Genomic DNA, 19,420 nt, shown 5'->3' with positions numbered 1-19,420 from the left:
ACATATGAAAGAAATATTTGTAACTTTACCTTTAGTTGTTCTACGATTCAATTTAATATGTCAATTGTAAATGGATCGAAAGCATGGCATGTAAAGAAAAATCTGGCGAATCTGCAATTTGCAAAAAGTGTAATGTAAAGATAATGGTGCAAAGGATTTTGGATAAGTTGGCTCCTTCATCATTTAAAAAACGCACATAAAGATTTGGATTTAAATATGAAGCGTCTACATGAAAATACTGATTCAGAAATTATAATTGTGCAAAAGAAAATCACATTCTTTTTATTTTTTTTATGTATATATTTCGCCGTTTAAAAAAATATAAATAAATAATTACTTGGCCGGGGCAAAAAGAAGACAAAAATAGTCTTATCACTAAAGCCCCGAAGTTTACATCGTATTTTTACATTATAAAGCAGTAGTTTTATAAGATAAATATTTTATTATACCGTTAAAAATTAATTGAAATATTTTTTTATTTAATTAACAAAAGCCAAAAAACAAAAAAATATGACACAATTTAATAAAAGACAATAAAAACCTCAAGGTGTACAAAAACCAAAACAAAACAAAATTATATATAAGAGCTGATTTGTAATAAAGTTATAAAAAAAACTATTTGTTGAAATAATTTTATTGATTGTGAATCAATAATTATTAATAGGATTAAGAGTTATTTTTTACACTGTTTGTTAAACAGCAGACTATCGTGGAAATTGTGTCAAAGCTAGCAACAGTGGATGGCTTCTCAATAAATGCTATAACAAAAAGTGAATTCATTAGAAAATCATTGTCTGAAAAAGGAATGCTATTACCAAAAAATTTATCCCCTGGTATGAGTATGATAGAAAAACAATATGATTTAGCTAAACAAACTGTGGTTTTAGAGATAACAAAAGAAATATCTAGCGGGTCGCGATTTTCTTTATCGTTAAACAAATATACGTCTTTAAAAAATCGACTTTATTTAAATGTAAATTTACACTTATTAACAAAGTTTTGGAACCTGGGATTGACTCCGATAGCTGGATCACTTTCTGCAAAAAACATTGTTGATCTGGTTGAAAATAAACTGATTTCAATTTATCAATTAAAAAGCACATCATAGCTAGTGTCACTGACGGAGCATCCGTAATGAAAAAATTTGGACGGCTAAGTGGTATTGAGCATCAGCTGTGTTATGCCCACGGACTTCATTTGGCAGTATGTGATGTTCTTTACAAAAAGTCAGGCTCTTCAGCAAAATATATTGAATTTGAATCGCAGTTGCAAGTTTCCGAATAAAGTTTGAGTGATTACGATAAGTTTGATGATGCTTTATTATTTATGTTTAAAACGAAAAATGGATTATCTCCAAAAATATTTCAATCTTATTTTAATAAAATTAACCATAAATACTCAACAAAGTTTTCAGATAACAATTTTATTGTTCCAAAATATAAATTAAAATTAACTTCCTATTCAATTAAATACCGCGGACCTAATCTGTGGAAAAAGTTTCCAGATATTGTTAACAATAAACAGACTACATTAGAGCAATTTAAGGACGAATCAAAGCGATTATTATTATTCATGGATATATCTAACTTTAAATGTTTATTTTAAACTAAAAACAATCATATAAAAAATAGATTTAATTGTATCAGTGATTAATATAAATTAATACAAAATATTTAAAATAAAAAAAATATATATATAAAATATCACTGATGATGTTAATAATTTATCTAGTGATTATATTAATTATGAAATTTCATTGCTTGTTGTCTCTTATCCTCAAGTAATTTTATCTTTTTGACTTTTTATTTTTTATTATATTTTGTTAAACATTTTAGCAATTGTTTTCAACACAAAAAAAAAAAAAAAAACTATTTTTTATTTCTAATTATATTAGTTATTTTCGGTTTTCATTTCTATTTGTTATTTGATATATATTTTTACGTTACGGTAGTGTAGAATTTATTGCTATTATTTTTTTTTTAATGTGGCTCGGCGATAAGGCTGAATACGCCTTTTTCTTGCTCCAGCCAATAGTTTATATAATTGTATTTGCAATGTAAACATTTTTAAACGGCAAAATAAATAATTACAAAAAAAAAATGTATTTGACTGTATTGATGAGTCATACAGCTCAACAGACGTTACGTTTATTGATGATTTACAAAAAAGCGTAAATATAGCCTTAACAATTCAGAAGGTTCAAAAAGTGGTTCGAATGTTCCGCAAATCACCTCTTAAAAATGGCGTTTTATAAATCTAAGTAAAATCTATGCTTCATAAAAAACTGAAGCTGATATTAGATGTCAAAACAACGTGGAATAGTCTTGTTGCAATGCTAGAAAGATTCCCCTAAAGTAAAAACGTGTATACTAAAAGCAATGATTGATTTAAAAGAAGTTCTGAATATCTCCGAAGATGTATATGCGATTATGAACATAACAGTTTCTCTGCAACCGATAAAAGTTGGAATAGAAAGACTTGGTAGAAGTAACGCTTGTTCTTGACTCAGAAGGTGTAATGGTATTCATCTTAGTTGATTTGGCGGAGAAAAAAAATTTGATAGCTAATAAACTGCTTCAATTTGTAAAGCAGAGAATTGAAGAACGCAGAAATACCAATTTAATTGGACTACTAAAATTTTTAAACAACCCAATTAGTTATAATCAGGAATCAAATATCAACTCTAAACTTACCGTCCAAACATGCATTAAAAACAACAGCAAAATAAATTTATACCAGGTTGTACATAGAGGATGCTAACACAAGTTCATCAAATAATTAAATTGTTGAAGTGAGTTGTGATAATGAAAGCATGGTTTCTGACCCGTAAATACCTCAATCTTTTGCTCCAAATTTATTAGGCAAAAGTATTTTGACACTTGAACAAAAATTGGATGCGACTATTTGTAATGTCAAACAAGTAGAAAAAGCAGCTCTAGAAGACATTAGCAATTTAAAAAACCTCACAAAAGAAATCAAACATTTTGAGGCAACTGGAAAGCGTAACGAAAGTTTAGAAAGAGTATACTTCACATTAATGACCATCAAGCCGACATTAATTGAATCAGAAAGAGCTTTTTCTGCCGCGGGTCTATTTATGAGAAAAATTCGTTCACGATTAAGTGACAAATCAATTGATTGTTTATGTTTTTTAAAACAATATTTTATTTTAAATAGTAATATAGATTAGCGTGCTATGATAAATTTGTGTCAGAAATCGCATGTTATTATATTAAAAATTATGCCGGGAAATTCCGGGAAAATAAGTTACCCACCGGGAATTCCGGGATGCTAAATTTACGGGAAATGAAAAACCCTAGTTTGAAATAATCAAAAAGTGGCATTAATTCCAGATTTGCGAAAATCCGAAATAAAAAGTTCTGATTAAGCAAGATTTGCTTAATCTGTGGCAAATTGATCATATTTTCATGTTCTGAATAGATTTTTTCTTTTTAGACCACTTGTCGCTTCCCTTTTCATTCTTTATTCTTTTTTTTTCATCCTTTGCAGATGCTCAAAGTTGTCATTTTTTAAAGAACAATTTTTTAGTGAAAAAGCAATGATTTTGAACTTTAATTTTATTTCTTAAACCACACCTGTGAACTTCCGATATGATATCATTTAATAATAATAGATCGAATTATTTTAATTAAAAGTAAATTTCATAGGTATAGCTGAGTATTTAATTGTCAATTAAATAATCTAATTGTCAATTTTCAATTAGTAAAAGTTGCAATACCACTTCTGGTTGTACTAATTTACATACAGGCTTCAAACGTCTTTTCAAAATGCGGCCGTGGCGCTGTGGTTAGAGCGTTTGCTTTAGAAGCAGGAGATCTAGCTTCGAAACAAACTCTGGACATATATTCGCGTCACGGTAAGGAGGAGGCGTGAGTTTCCTTGTTAAATGCACTTCCGCGGTGCTCTGTGACGAGACCATTAGGTCTTCTTGAGGCTCCTAAATAACAAGATAAAAAAAAATAATAATAATGCTGGAAATATAAGGATCTGATGTTTCTATACCTCGACAAAAAGCATCAGTTAAGTTGTTAACTCTCATATTTTTTCTTGCATGATCCAAACGATCTTTTTTGTGACATTTGTGAAGACTTTCTCCAGTATTTTCGCCAAAAGTTACAACTGAAAAAATTATTTCATTCGTGATTTGAGCTCCATGTGCAAAAACTTTATGAACACAAGTAAGAATTTCATACCATGAATATTTCTCATTTGTGATTAAAACCGTTTGTAGACAATAATTTCCAAATTTGATTGGATAAATTGGACTTTGACAGGACAAAGATATTAATATTGTTCTTAAATAGACAATAAGATTTATATCTATATCCAAAATTTCTTATAACAATTTTGAATCAGAAAATGTTTAGCGGGTTTGTCTACGTGTAAATTTAATTTTATCCAAAATCTTTTTTGTGTAAGAGTTTTTCAAGCTTTACAGAATCTTTATTTATTTTTACTTTTGCCTGCCATTGTCTAATATCCAATTTATACGACAAATAAAGGAGATATTCCATAAAACGGATCCAGCAATAAAATGTGGACACGATTGATAAGAAGTTGTTTCAGTGATTTACGCTAAAACATTTTTTTATTGATGGTTGTTTAAAATAAAGAGCTTTAGATATGAGGAACTTTTCCATTTGATAGCTGCATCATAATATGAAGAAGTTTATTTATTTGTTATTCAACAAAAAATTTTGCTTCGAGAATAAACACTTTACTTTCTTTAGTATACTTTAAGATCATTGGTCTGCAAAATTTAACATAATTAGGATTTGGGTTAGCCAAAAATACATCCTAGCCATATGTTTGAAACCTTAAGGGTAGAGTTGTAACAAAAAAAGCGAATCATCTGATAAACTTTCAGATAACTCATCAAACTTTTAGTTGAATTGGGAAAATTACTGGCTCCATCAAACCCCTAATTTACAACAAAAATCAATTCAATTGAGTCCCGTTCTTTAAGAGTAATTATATATATGATTTGCGTCTCTTGTGGTTCTCTTATTCTTTGAACAGTATCTAATAGAAGATTTTTTAATGGCACATTTGCCTTCTTGTCAGAGATATGCATATTATTTGGTCTACAATTTTTATAAGATTCCAGAATACCGCTATAAAGCGGAAAAATATCTGCACCACTCTCTTTACTTTCCAATCTTATAGCCATGTATTGAGATTGTAAAACCATAATTAAATAGAAAAGAAAGCCCTTCTTCTGGAGACATTTTTTCTATTTCTTTGTCAATGTTTTTATTGATACCATATACGAATTGTTGATTTTGTATAATGCACTTGATTTATTTTTCAAGTCCTTATTACCTATTTGTTTGGCTGTGTATCTTGCTGTTTCGAGTATATACTTTGTATCATATTCAACTTTTTCAGACATTTGAAATTGCTATTCTTTTAGCTTGTTTTCCTTTATCTTTGAAAGGCAATGTATGCCTATTTGAAAGGCAATGTATGCCTATTTGAAAGGCAATGTATGCCTATTTGAAAGGCAATGTATGCGTATTTGAAAGGCAATGTATGCGTATTTGAAAGGCAATGTATGCCTATTTGAAAGGCAATGTATGCCTATTTGAAAGGTAATGTATGCGTATTTGAAAGGCAATGTATGCGTATTTGAAAGGCAATGTATGCGTATTTGAAAGGCAATGTATGCCTCTTTAAATATAGCCTTTCTGATATGTTTAAGAGTTTTCAAATAAGTTCTTTAAATTCAAAATTAAATTCATTTTCTAACGAGTAAATTGACTTTCTATGAAGTGAAATACTTGGAGTATTGAATATCCTTCATTTTTTGTTTGTACGTGGTTTGTAATGTTAATAATTTTTTTTCTAACTCTTTTTCTTGAGCACCTTTAACTTTCGTAACATTCTTCTTCTCCGAAATCTTTACACATTCCGAGATTTTAATAATATCACCAGTCGCAAAGAAAGAACATCTTGATTCTTTAATTTCATTTAAGACGGTTTGTACTTTATTATTTAGAGCCGATGACTCCGGGGAGGAGGAAAGAGAGAGGACACTGGTCCTCCCACTTTTTTTCTGAAAAACTTCTTTTTTTTTTAAATTTCTAGATATAAAAAACTTTTTTTGTAAATTGACAATTGTGCCAAACCCCTCCCCCTACTTCGAAACCCGTGTCGTCGGCCCTGTTATTTATTTACACAATTTTAAATCAGCAAAAAGGTTTTTTGTTAATTCTTTCAACTTGCAGAGATTTTGAGGTTACATTAATTTAAAAGAAGTATTTTGATGTTTTATTAATTGTAAACCTTTCAGTTATTACAAATATATCTTTTTATGATCATAAAAACAGCCATTTTCAATCAAATTCAATAATATTGTCGACAATATTATTGAATTTGATTGAAAATAGCTGTCAAATTCAACGTGAAAAAAAAAATTAAAAAAAATTTGAAAATAGTTGTTCTTGGGCGGGTCCGGGCGTCATCAAAACCTATACATTGGTTTAAAATAAAAAGGGTCGAAGTTTATCCATACGTATTCAGATTCTTACAGTAACACAGAATTTAATAAAAGTCACATTCAAGTATGCTATTATTTCCTAGTCTTAAAAGTTATCTTTCTCTGAATTTATACGGTATGAAATGTAATTTTATTAAACATTTTCCATTAAACTCTGAAAGCCTGCTTAATATTCTTCCGATATATATATAATATATGGAAGTTCACATGTGTGGTTTAAGAAATAAAATAAAAGTTCAAAACTATTGCTTTTTCACTAAAAAATTGTTCTTTAATAAATGACAACTTTGAGCATCTGCGGGTAAGCGCCAAGTGGTCTAAAAAACCTTTCAAAATATGAAAATATGATCAATTTGCAACAATCTTGCAAAGTCAGAACTTTTTATATCGGATTTTTGCAAATCTGAAATTAGTGCCACTTTTTGATTATTTCAAGCCATTGTGGAGCGAGAGCGCAAAAATAGAATTATTTTATGCCTTGAAGTATAAAGTAATACAAGTTAACCACAAGGACCTATAATTTCTAGAAACATTCTTGTCGCCATTCTTATATTTGGTAAATTCGCCTACTCTGAATGCTTTGAGAATGCTTTTAAGATGATCAGCAATCCTTTCTATTCTGTTTCATTTTTTCGTTTTTCAGAGTTTTTTTTTTTTGTATTGTTGTGAATTAATATACTTAGAAAATACTTTTTAAATTTGTTTAAAAAGATTGTTGATAAAGCTTAAAATCCTTTTAAAGCCTTATCAACAATCATTTATTCATGTTTAAGAAAATTTCTATGAAAATTGATGAAAATAATTTTTTTTTATGGTTTTATAAGTTACGGTTATTTATAGGTTACGTGTAAGTTACATTTTTCTTTTGCATTGCTAACTTGTCATACATTTCTTAAACATTTTTTTTGTAAGCGTTTTCTCTCGCTTATTTATATAAAATTTCTCAACCGCATATGTCACTCGATTATTATCCGTCAAAAAATATATTGGAAATATCGAGACATTTGTGTTTAAACGACGTCGTGACTGAAGCGAAAAACCAATTCTATCTGGTTTTGTATAACAAACAAAGTTACTGACAATATTTTATAATTATATCTATTGCTTGCTAAACATGCCTAAAAATAAGGGTAAGTCTATTTTGAAATTTTTTTAAAAAGTATTATAGTTTAAGTAATAATGTATAAAGATTTTATATATGAACTAGCAATGCAAAAAACAGATACATTTTTACAAGAAATCAGTAATTATTTATAGACAACTCTTAGGATATGTTTCAGCGTGTTCCTATTTTAGAAAACGAAAATGTTTTTATTTAGAATTTGTGTTACTGATACAATTACTTAATTTATATTAATTTTTAGTATAAGGTCTACTTAAGAACCATAATTTCATAATAACAATTTTGTGGTAATATCTATCCCAAATATTTAAAATAGTATTTTTAGTATAAAAATAGCTCTACTCTGTTAGATCTGTTCGTTTTAGACTGTTTTAATATAATGATAAAATATAAGTAACCAAAATTTCTCAAGGTGTGTTATTCAGCTGATCTACTTGTACTTTGTGAGAGATCTGGTGGAGGTGTACTTGATTCACGTGTGAATAAAAAGATGATTAATTTTAGCTGTTTTTTAATTGAAATCAACTAGGATATGTTGCCCTCCCCTAACACCGGGAATCAAGTGCACCTCCGTCAGAGATCTTGCTTTTTGTGAAACTAATTTTTCTGTTTTGTCTCTAAATTGTAGTGCTGAAAATAATTATCATCTGATTCTTTATAAATCATTAATGGCCAAATTTTAAAAGTTGCACGTTTTCCCATTTTTATCTTATTTTGATTGAATCTTTTTATATTAAGCTCATTATTATGGCAGGTCACAATTGTTAAACTATTGAAACAGGTTCAAGACATTATTTAACATTTTTACCTATAATATGAAACAAATATATGACTTTTTTATTTAGATTATGTTTTAGAGGGTGTTTATGATCTTTAAAATTATATAACCTTGCCGAAAATTTATATAATTAATTAAAGTTATAAATTAAGCATTTGTACATAAAAGAAGTTTTTAATAATTAATTTTATTTTTCCTTACATAGACTGTTAACTAAAAAAAAATAGTTTCTATTATTCTTTTTTAAGTTAAAGATATACTCATCTTTTTAATTTAAAAAATTAAACTTTATAAAGAAAAAGTATACTTCTGTTTGCAACTTATAGGATTGTTTGCATTTGCTTTGTCAAGTTTACTTTATATAAATTCTCTTATTTTTATAGCCATATTGTATAACTCAACCATTGTTTTGATTGATTAATTGGTTTTATCAATAAAGTGTCTATGCATACACACAGTTAAAATTACTTTGTAATTGATTATCATGTAACTCATCAAAAGAATTAGTTGATATGCCTTTGTGTTATCTGCATAAACATTAATATGTTTTTTTAGGGTTCTAGGTTAAATCTCATTTATATGAATTATAAAAGGTAGTTTACCTAATACAAAAACTTAAGGACTCTACTATATTACTAAGTTGAAACATAATTTCAATATCATAAGCAATGATAACAATTCTCTATCTTTCTTTTATATTATAGATAAGAAAGCTTTAAGCTAATAGAGCCAATAATGTGCCATTTTTTAATTATTATTATTTATTCTTTATAATATTTTAAAACCATGTTTTGTTGTAAAATATAAAGTGTAAAGGATACAATAAATTAGATTAAATAATAAGAAACAAAATAACATAGAATATCATAAGGTCTTGTATTCAAGAACCACTATAACAGTGTTAAATTTTCTTGTGATAAATAAAAATAGTATCAAAATTTTACATGGAGGGTGTTTGCAACTTTTAAGATTGTTTGTATTTGCTGGTTTTTAATGAGCCATTTCTTTATACATCTACAAAAAAAAAAGTTCATAATTCTTTTATTATTATTTTTTTCTTTGTGACAAAAATTTTTTTAAATTGTTTACTCCAATTTGAAACAATGAAATGCTAATACTGCACCCTCTAGGTACAATATTAGCATTTTATTTTTAATTAATTTTTGGTCACTTTATCATACCAAAGGTCACAAAATTATCATACCAAATAGTAACTTTAGTTCCAGTAACTTTGCTTTTGAACTAAGATTCAAAACTTTTATTTTTTTCTGTCTCTTACGCAGATAGGTAAATTAATGACTCCAGACAACCCAGCTCACTTTTATCTCTTGGATTTAGACAGGCATGGAAACTTTTTTCCTTTTTGTTGGCTTCAAGTCAAGTCTCACTCAATAATTTTTTTTTTTATACAACTGCTATTTATAATCATTATTTCTTTTCTTCTTTTTTTTTCATTAAAGCAACTCACCAACAAATAACTTTTTCAAAATTCTTTCAAAAATCTATTGTTTAATGCTAAAGCTCATTATTGACCATGTCATGACTGCAAAAAATTATGCTAATTTATTTAACACATTCTATTTGCTCTTTTGATCTCTTTTAAACTTTGTGGTATGAACAGTTTTCCTGTTGCAGTCTTGTGGAAAGGTTCTCCAAAATGCTCTTCAGTGATTTCTTTATTTAACAAGAACTTGACCAAATCTTTATTTCTTGCCTGCTGGAAAATAGAATCTGGCATTCCCATTTTTATAAACTCTAGAGGTTCTTTTGGTTTTTCCAACTATTATCCAAATAGTCTTGTTTTTTTTTTTAAATTAAGAAAGTCTATGAGTTTTCAATTAACATAAGCATTAACAAAACTTGTCTAACAAAATTAAAAAAATTAGTTTTAAATTTTATTTTAAATGTTAGTGATTTTTATTTTCCTTATAACAGGCCTTCCCAGGAGAGGCGTGCGGTCGCACGCCTTGAGTGAACACGGATATATATTTTTTTTTGGATAACTCGGCCACGCTTTTTTAGCATATATTAAAAATAACGCATTTTTAAAAAGACGCTGAAAAAATCAAATTAAATTCGTTGTATTATTTTGTAATTTTTTTAATAATTTATTCTTTTCATTAATAAGGAAATAATAACATAAAAATAATATATATATATATATATATTTTTTTTGAATTTTTTTTTCTTATAACAAATTTTTATTTTTTTATTTTACATTTTTTTTTTTTTAATTTTAAATTTTTTCGCATAAGTATGTCTTTTTACAAAAAATAACTTCTAAGTTCTAGAAGAATTATTATCTACAAGGTTCTTGATAAGTATATGAATGTTTAGCTCATTCGGTTAAGACATTACAAAGCGCCGCGGAGACCCGGGTTCGCATCCCGCGTCGGCAGAGCATATTTTTCAAAATTGATTAAAAAAGTTTTCGGTCACATTTTCTGTTTATTTTTTCGACTTGTCTCAAATATCGTTGCTGAAAAAATCAACACCTAAAAATATATTATAAATAATTATAATATAAATAAATATAAATAAATAAATTTTTTTTTTAATGTTTACTAGACATAAAAAAAAAAAATTGTAATAAGAAAAAAAAATTTTTTTTAAATAAGTATAAATATATATATTTCATTTTTATGTTCATATTTTTATATTAATAATAGGAATAAATTATGAATAAAAATAATAAAATAATACGACAATTAAGTTAGGTTTTTTCAGCGCCTTTTTAAAAATGCGTCATTAATATATGCTAAAAAACCGTGGCCAAACTCTCAAAAAATATATATATATGCGTGGTCACTCAAAGCGACCGACCGCACGCCTCTCCTGGGAAGGCCTGTTATAATTTTTTTATTTTTTTATATTTAATTTATTTTTTTTATTTGTTACACAGGAAAAGGAGGTAAAAACAGAAGGAGAGGTAAGAATGAAAATGAAACAGAAAAGCGTGAGTTGGTTTTTAAAGAAGAAGGACAAGAGTATGCTCAAGTCATAAAAATGCTTGGAAATGGTAGACTTGATGCACTATGCTTTGATGGAACTAAACGTTTATGTCATATTAGAGGAAAGCTCAGAAAAAAAGTTTGGATTAATGCTGGTGATATTATATTACTTGGTCTCAGAGACTACCAAGTAGGTTTTTTTTTTTCATTTTCTTAAAACTTTAAACTATCTATTAATTGTGATACAATTATAAATAATATTAAATTTTATGATATTATATGCACATTTAAAAACGTCGAATACATTTTTTCATATTGTTTTTTTTTGTTGTTTGTTTTTTAAATCAGCTTTTATAAATAAAAGTTTGTTGAAACTTAAATTTCCCATATAAAAGAAGTTTTTCTAAACTTAACTCAGACTTCAACATAATTTAATGCATCCTTTTATGACATATTGCAGTGTACTACCCAGCGATAGTTTGGGCAGTACCGTTTATGAAAATACCCCTCCCCTATTGGTGATTTCACCTACATCTTCAGCAATTTACGTTAAGCAAAAACTTTTATCCATTGGAATATTTAAATTATTTTTTGATTTGTTTATGCAGTGTTGATTTAGATTAAATTAATTATAAAAAACTTTTTTACAATAATTAAAAAAAAAACAGACAAATAAATTTTTTTCAATTAAAAAACAAAAGGAAAAGTGTTTTTATTTAAAAAATTTTTTCATGAATAGAATTAAAATTTTTTGTTTCTTATTGTTTCTTAATCATCTTAAATTCCTATAAACTAAGTTTTATAAAAAAAAATTATGTTTTTAAACATCTTACTGGTAACTGATAAAATATATCTAGAAATTGTTTACAATTTTTATATATAATCTCATACCGTCAACAATCACATACATATATTTAAAATAGTTCATTAGATGTGTGAATGTTCTGATACTCTTCGTTTTCTACTAGAACTTTTAATTGTATTCAAAACAAAATCAGTTATCATTCTTACAAGTTCTTTGTATTGAACAAAAACATCTTTTCCATCCAAAGCATGAGTAATTGTAAAGTGGAGTTTTTTTCTTCCTTCAATCTTAATTTTTTCATTTATTTCTTACCAAGTGTAAGGAAATGCATTAAAGCTTTTGAGTTATTTATATTAAAGGTTTCTTTTGTTTTTAATTGGTTTGTAAAAAATGCAATCCCAACAAAAGCAATACTTCTATTATTTTGTATATTATTTCTTTGTAAGAGGTAATTGTGTAAATAAGTGGTGATTTTTTAACAATCTGAGTTTGTCAATTTTAATGAGTTTTTTGAAAAAATCAAACATGGGTTTTGCATTTTAATTTTTTAACATAACAATGGCTTTCTTAGTGTACTTTGTCTGAAAAACAAACAAACTCAAATGAATAAATAAAATGTCAAATATTTTACTTGTTTTTAACTAAAAATAGAATATTTAATTATTTTTAGGAAATACAGTGTTTACAGTTTTTTAAAAACTAAAAATTTAAAGACAAAAAGCATTTTTAGATATTGCAATTCACAATCACTTAATTTGCTCTTTGCGATGGGTTATTTTTAAAGTTTTGTTCCTTTTAGCTATAGTTTTACAAGCATGACAAATTTATGAAATTTAATAATATGTTCCTGACTTTGTTATGTCAATACAAATTTTGCTATTATATATTTACACTAATAATTAATGAATGTTATATGATTAATAAAAGATTGCTAAATTAAATTAAATTTAATTATGTTTCAATCATGTATAAGAGGAAGTCATATAGTATGACACATACATACAAATAAAGTGTCTCAGTAATTTTTCATAAATTAATGTGAATGTTATCTCTGAAAAACATTAATTTTATTAAATCTTTCGCGATCAAATTTATTTCAATATTAAACTATAAAAACTTTGTTTATCTTTACCATCCCAAAGAAGACTTTGATATTGATGCTAAATGTTTTTGTTTTTTTGTTGTTGCTACATGTTTTGTTGTTACAACATTGTTACACCATGGTTAGGGATCGTCCATAAATTATGCAATGCTTAATTTCCACACCTTTCCAAAATTGGTAGAAACTACTTTGAAGCCCTCCAGAAAAACCCTTTTGAGGGATGATTTTTGTAATATTCCTGATCACAAAAATGTAAAATTTGAAATCATCTGTAACCGTCCTTGGAAGAAAATTTGATTTGAAAATTACATCCTACACAATAGAGAGAAAATGAGAGCATTCTGTTTATTTTGATTTTCTAGAGTATTCAAATTTGAAAGTTTATATTTAAACATAAATATTATCATATGTGTACATAACTAGATTAAAACATAAGGTAAAGAGCTAAAAAACTTTGTGACATTTTCATAAAGTGATGTATTCTTTAGTAAATATTAGTTTTTAAATTCTACATTGCAAAGCATTCTTAACCACACATGAAACCACAATCATGTCCATAATATTGGTAGGAATAAAAAGAAGTATTCTGTGTGTTCCTAAAAAAAAAAAATCTTAGTTTACTGGCAGAATAAAAAAATAGTTTTTACTCCCAATTTAGATATTCTTGCTGTTGTAGTCCACGAGGCAAGTTTGCAGCCACTTTCCATATTCTGGATGGTCTACTGGCCTCTTGTATCTGCTCCAATGAGACTTGAAGCTGTGGTGAAGAGCTTCAGTGGCCTGCTCATTATATTTTCCAAGGGAGTCTTGATTCTTTTCTATGAAGTGTTTGATGTGGTAAAACACTGCATGGACTTTTGGAGTAACACTTACTCTGTCAAGAGCCAGATAGGAGGCTTGGAATGATGATAGTTTTTCATAATAGTCAGGTTCCAAGGTCATTCCAAAGCAGGCAGACACCACTGCATCAAATTTTCTCAGCGCATCAACAATGCCAAAAATGTTGAACGCACAGTCTTCTTCTGCAAGTCTTTGAAGGATATCTACATTTTTGAGGAGTTTTCTACACTCATTTCCTGCAAACTGACCACCATGGAAAGGCTGAGGCTTGATGTGAAGAGCCTTGGGCCACTCATCAGCTTTCAACCACTCTTTCTTCAATGCTCTGAGCAGATGGTTGACTACTCCAAGTAAGAGATAGAGTTCCATTGGTGGAATGAAGTCCAAGACTAGGACATTATCAGGCAAGCTTAAAAGAGGCTCATGGACAACATTCTTAAAATCTTTGGCTCTTTTGTAGTCCTGACCATTGTCCTGGAATGCTTTGAAGCATTTTCTCAATGAACCAAATGTTCAACTTCCACATGGAGACAAATCCTTTGAGTCAACTTTACACCAAGTGCATGGGTGAGAGCTTGAATGGGACTGCAAACCACAGATAATATTGGCTAACTTCAAATTACATGAGATGAGGAAATGGGCACCCTCAGGATGAATAAGATTCAAAATTTTTCTTACATTGTTGTAGTTTTCTGGAACTTCTTCTGCTACAGCAACAAGAAGTTGACGCTTCACTCCACTTTCTTTAGCTACTTGTCAAGGTTTTCTTGCAAGGTGGAGACCTAGACTCTAACACTTGCTCCATCTCTTGAATGCCCAGACTGACCTTAAAGAAGCCACCACCACCATCTAGACCAAGCTTCACAATGTGCTGTGTATAGACTTGTTTTTGAAGCAGGACATCATTCAGAAGTTCTCCTAGGTTTTTGCAGTGTACAACTAATTGCTTCCTTCTCTGTGATTTATCATTGCAGACTTCAATGTCAGTTTGAGTGAAATGAGCAGACAGCTTTTTTCCAATCTCAATAAACTTTGTTTTAAAGTTTGGTTCCACAACGTGACTTTTGGTGACTTGGTTTATGGTAGACACCAATTTATTTATTGAGGAACAAATCGGACAAACCAGTGTTGACTTGGACATTCACTAGATCTTCTGCTGTCAGTAGTGGGGTGTCTCCAAAAAGTTTTTTGGCACTTAATGGTCCTAAAATAAAGTTGAAAGCATTTATATATAGTTGTATTTGTTTGCTAGAAGTAAAATAGACACTTAAAGTATAATGATATTATGATGGATAAACAAGCATAAGTAGTAAAAACATTTGACTATCTAATTAACAAATTTTGATCTTTGGCTAGGTGCTAGTCTAAATGTGTAAGAAAGTATGCATTTACTGATTTGACACTACACTAAACCTGGATAATTATTTGATATGTTTGATTCAACTAAATTCAGCTGTAGGTTAAGTTTGGTGTACTTTATCATGCAACAAAATAAATTTTGTACTTATTCAAACATTGTCCTATCTCAAATTTAAGGGTACATTAAACACTAACTAATCTTTTATTTTATTATAAGAGATAACTAACAAACATATCTCTTTTTTCTCATGTTTTCACGAAATGAGAAGTCAGAGCAGTTATGTGATATTCCTTTTCCAAGAATTGACAAGCACTCTGAACATCTTTTTTGGTTTGAAGAAGACTGTGAATGTTCAGAGGAAGTCTCCAGTGGGTGTTTTTCATAAGACTTCAAATGTCCTATTTGACAAATCAGGCAGTCACAGTCCTGTTCCCCAGTTGAAGGTCTGACTTTTATAGTTTCAAATTGAAACATAAGAGGAAGTGAAACATTCTCACCATTTTTCTTCTTTCCAAGAGCAACCCTGCATGTGTCACAAATCCCTTTTGGAACTCTAGAGTCTGATATGTCAAGTTTCATTTGGAGCACAGTTTCAATTGTATTGATCAATTGATTGTTCAACTCTCTTGTACATTTTCTCAAGCAAAAGATACAAACTGTTTTTCTACAGTCTTCATGAGTTTTCTTTGAGTCTGGCATTTTTCTGAGACTTTTAACAAAATTTTGCTCAATAAAGGTCTAATTCTAAAGGTAAAGTATCAGAGAATTTGCTATTTCCCAAAAAAATTTTGTTGACTTTTAAATATTTTAAATTCCAGGAAAGCTAAAATTATTGCAAAAAAAATTGTTATTTGAGTATTTATTTAAGTATTTGATTACTATTTTATCCTAAAATGCTGCAAAAATGCAAATGAGATATTAAACCATTGTTTTAAATTATCTTAAAACAGAGAAATTCTTCAAATCAAATTTTCTTCCACGGACGGTTACAGATGATTTCAAATTTTACATTTTTGTGATCAGGAATAATACCAAAATCATCCCTCCAAAGGGTTTTTCTTGAGGGCTTCAAAGTAGTTTCTGCCAATTTTGGACAGGTGTGTTTCACTAATAACAAAACATATAAAATCAAAGGTTTTCCCCTCGCAGAACCTTAAGGTAAATGAAAAATTAAATTAGCGCATTAAGTTTAATAAAAATCGCTGCGTAAAAGAGCTAAGATCTCCTACTTCTGTTTTTTAAATAAATTTAGCATTGCATAATTTATGGACGATCCCTGAGCTGCTTGTGATGGAACTGGTAGCACAAAACTTTGCCAAGAACAAGTTGCTTTCACCATTCTATACCATTTAATAATTTTAACAATTTCTTTTAAATGGCGAGTCAACAAATTGGTGTTGAAAATTTACCTTGTGCAGATACCAAATGAGCTGGTTGTGCAGCAGGTTATTCATAGTTATATGTATTACATAGCTTGCAAGTATGATAACTTATGGTTTAGGAATTATAACAAAAAAAGACTAAAAAGGTGATAAAATTAAGTTTATGCACCCACATGGTCCCAGTCCAAGCTTTTCTTAGCCTACACACGGAATACGTGTTGGGTTCCAACGCTATTTTTCTAATTTGAAAAATTAAAATATTTAAACATTTTTTACATGCATAATAATGTTAATACTATGTGTTATATTAAATAATTGATTTATAATAACACATTAAATAGTATAACACTTAGTGCGTACAAATAATGCATTATTTCTCAAACACATGAGATATTCTTAGTTACAAAAATGCTTTTTTATTTCCGGAATTTTCCGGATATTTCTTGAAAAAATTTTCTGGATTTTTAAAATTTGACCAGGATAATCTCTGAAAATTATCAAAACTTATCAAAAAATAAATTAGACAGAAGTATAAAATAGTCTTCCAGTTTTGCAGTAACAAACTTTATTAAATGTTTATTTATTTAGGACACAAAAGCAGATGTAATTTTAAAATATACTCCAGACGAGGCCAGAAACCTAAAGTCTTATGGAGAATTACCTGACTCAGGTATTTATTAAGTTTAAATAAAGTTTTTATTTTTTATTTTAAAGTTTAATCTTTATGATATATGTTAAATCTACATAATTTTATTTTTCAGTTAAGATTGAAACAATGGTTTCTAATGAAGATGCAAATGGAGATATCGAATTTGAATTCCAAGATGGAAGTGATGAAGATGATGAAGAACCAGATGATGTAAGTTCATTTATTTATATATAATGGTTCTTATTTATTCTTATCTTGGTATTTTGTAAATTTTTGGTATCTAGTATTCTGTTAAATTCAACTAACAAGTTGATGCAGTTATTTATTTTTTTGTTTTAAAAGTTATTTAGAATATCTATATCTATATATATTTTGTGTCCAAATAAACTTAATGTGTATCTGAGCATGCACATTTCAAAGTTACTTTTTAAGCTTTAAGATTCTATTTAAATACGTCCTTTTATTACTTTAGATTGATAACATATAATTGTTTTTACAATGTTCAATATCATCATGGATTCCTTATTCATCGGTCAACGTGGAGATATCGTGTGAGATAATCGGAGCTGATCGTTTCCCATCCATTTTCAATGTTTCACAAGAAATAAATTGAACTTACTTAAATTGTTTTTATGCCTGGAATTTTTTTTTTAATTTTGCTGACGTAGTACATTCTTTTTTGCAGCATTTAAAAAAAATCTTGTTTAAAACTATATTTTCTTATATTCATAATCATTACTGATTTGTTAATTTGGAAAATAATTTGGGGTGTAGTTTTAACATAAAAGAAAAATTTAAATTAAAACCGCGAAATGTTAAAAATATTTTTTTCTTATTTAGGTACCCCTGGCTCTAAATGTAATCCTATAGTATTTTTTAGACTGTGTATGTAGGCTGACCCCGGCCTACTTACACAGCTCAACACGCGAGCGCGCGAAATTCTGAATTCAAAAAGAGCGCTGTTCCAGTTTTAGACCCAAAAAACCCATAGCATAAAATCTTAACGCGATTGTAATCGGACAAGCAAATTGTGTTTATTTAACATCAAATGTATGAACCTAAAAATTTTTTATAATTTTTTTATTATCTGATTTCTTACAAGCTTATGTGAAATGTTTGAAACGCATTATTTGCTCTGCGTTAAGTAATGCGAATTCCAATTTTTTTAAACAAATGGATTTCTGGTTAGTAAAAAAATTGCAATTTTTTTGATTTTTGAAGTGTCAAATTTTTAAAAGCTGTTGAACGTTTTAAGGCTCCATGTTGGAAACAAGGAGCCTTAAAGGTGCAAAGTGTTAAAACAACCATAACATTGATAGAATGCCCTCGCTTTTTCCATTTTTATACTACCTAATTTGACATTTTTTTAGACAAAAAAATGCGTTCTTTTGTTTTAGGTTTTTTTTACCATCGTAACTGCGTAAAAATTTTACGCAACGACTTTAGGCAATAATCTATCTGTTATCATTAAACAATATACAAATAAAACAACTTTCAGTTCACAACTAATCTTTAGAAAAATATATATTGTACAAAAATAAATATACATTAATATAGTCATAGACACATTACACATTAATATAGTCATAACTCTATTACAACATTAAATTGTGAAAAAATAAAACACAAGGTTGCCCAATTTTAAATTTTCTTAAATATTATAGATACAATATTATAAATATTATAGATCAATATAAAAGATATATATCTATACATATATGATATATATATATCTATTAAATATTATCTAAATATATCTAGATAATATCTATTAGATATTATCTAATTATATCTAGATAATATCTATTAGATATTAACTAAATATATATATATATATATATATGTATATATAAATATATTTATATATAAATATATATGTATAGATAAATATATATATATACATATATATA

The 19,420-nt window shown here is 28.0% G+C and overlaps 1 protein-coding gene across 1 annotated transcript; it reads left to right on the top strand.

The window, feature by feature from the left end:
• Positions 1-7,448: 7,448 nt before the first annotated feature.
• On the top strand, positions 7,449-18,223 carry LOC136071842 (eukaryotic translation initiation factor 1A, Y-chromosomal-like). Its single transcript, XM_065797322.1, has 5 exons — positions 7,449-7,650; positions 11,324-11,562; positions 17,450-17,531; positions 17,623-17,720; positions 17,983-18,223. The coding sequence occupies exons 1-5, from the start codon at positions 7,635-7,637 to the stop codon at positions 17,995-17,997; spliced, it is 450 nt and encodes a 149-aa protein (XP_065653394.1). The 5' UTR covers positions 7,449-7,634; the 3' UTR covers positions 17,998-18,223.
• Positions 18,224-19,420: the final 1,197 nt, after the last annotated feature.

This window comes from Hydra vulgaris, chromosome 05 (assembly GCF_038396675.1).
Source record: "Hydra vulgaris chromosome 05, alternate assembly HydraT2T_AEP".
NCBI lineage: Eukaryota > Metazoa > Cnidaria > Hydrozoa > Anthoathecata > Hydridae > Hydra > Hydra vulgaris.
The sequence above is the reverse complement of the archived record's forward strand: the minus strand, read 5'-3'. Positions and strand labels throughout refer to the sequence as shown.

What these genes read in the sequence shown, in the direction of transcription:
- LOC136071842 (XM_065797322.1), top strand. An exon ending in TTGGTCTCAGAGACTACCAA is followed by an intron (nt 11,563 to 17,449) that starts GTAGGTTTTTTT and finishes TTATTTATTTAG; the next exon opens with GACACAAAAGCAGATGTAAT. An exon ending in TGGAGAATTACCTGACTCAG is followed by an intron (nt 17,532 to 17,622) that starts GTATTTATTAAG and finishes TTTATTTTTCAG; the next exon opens with TTAAGATTGAAACAATGGTT.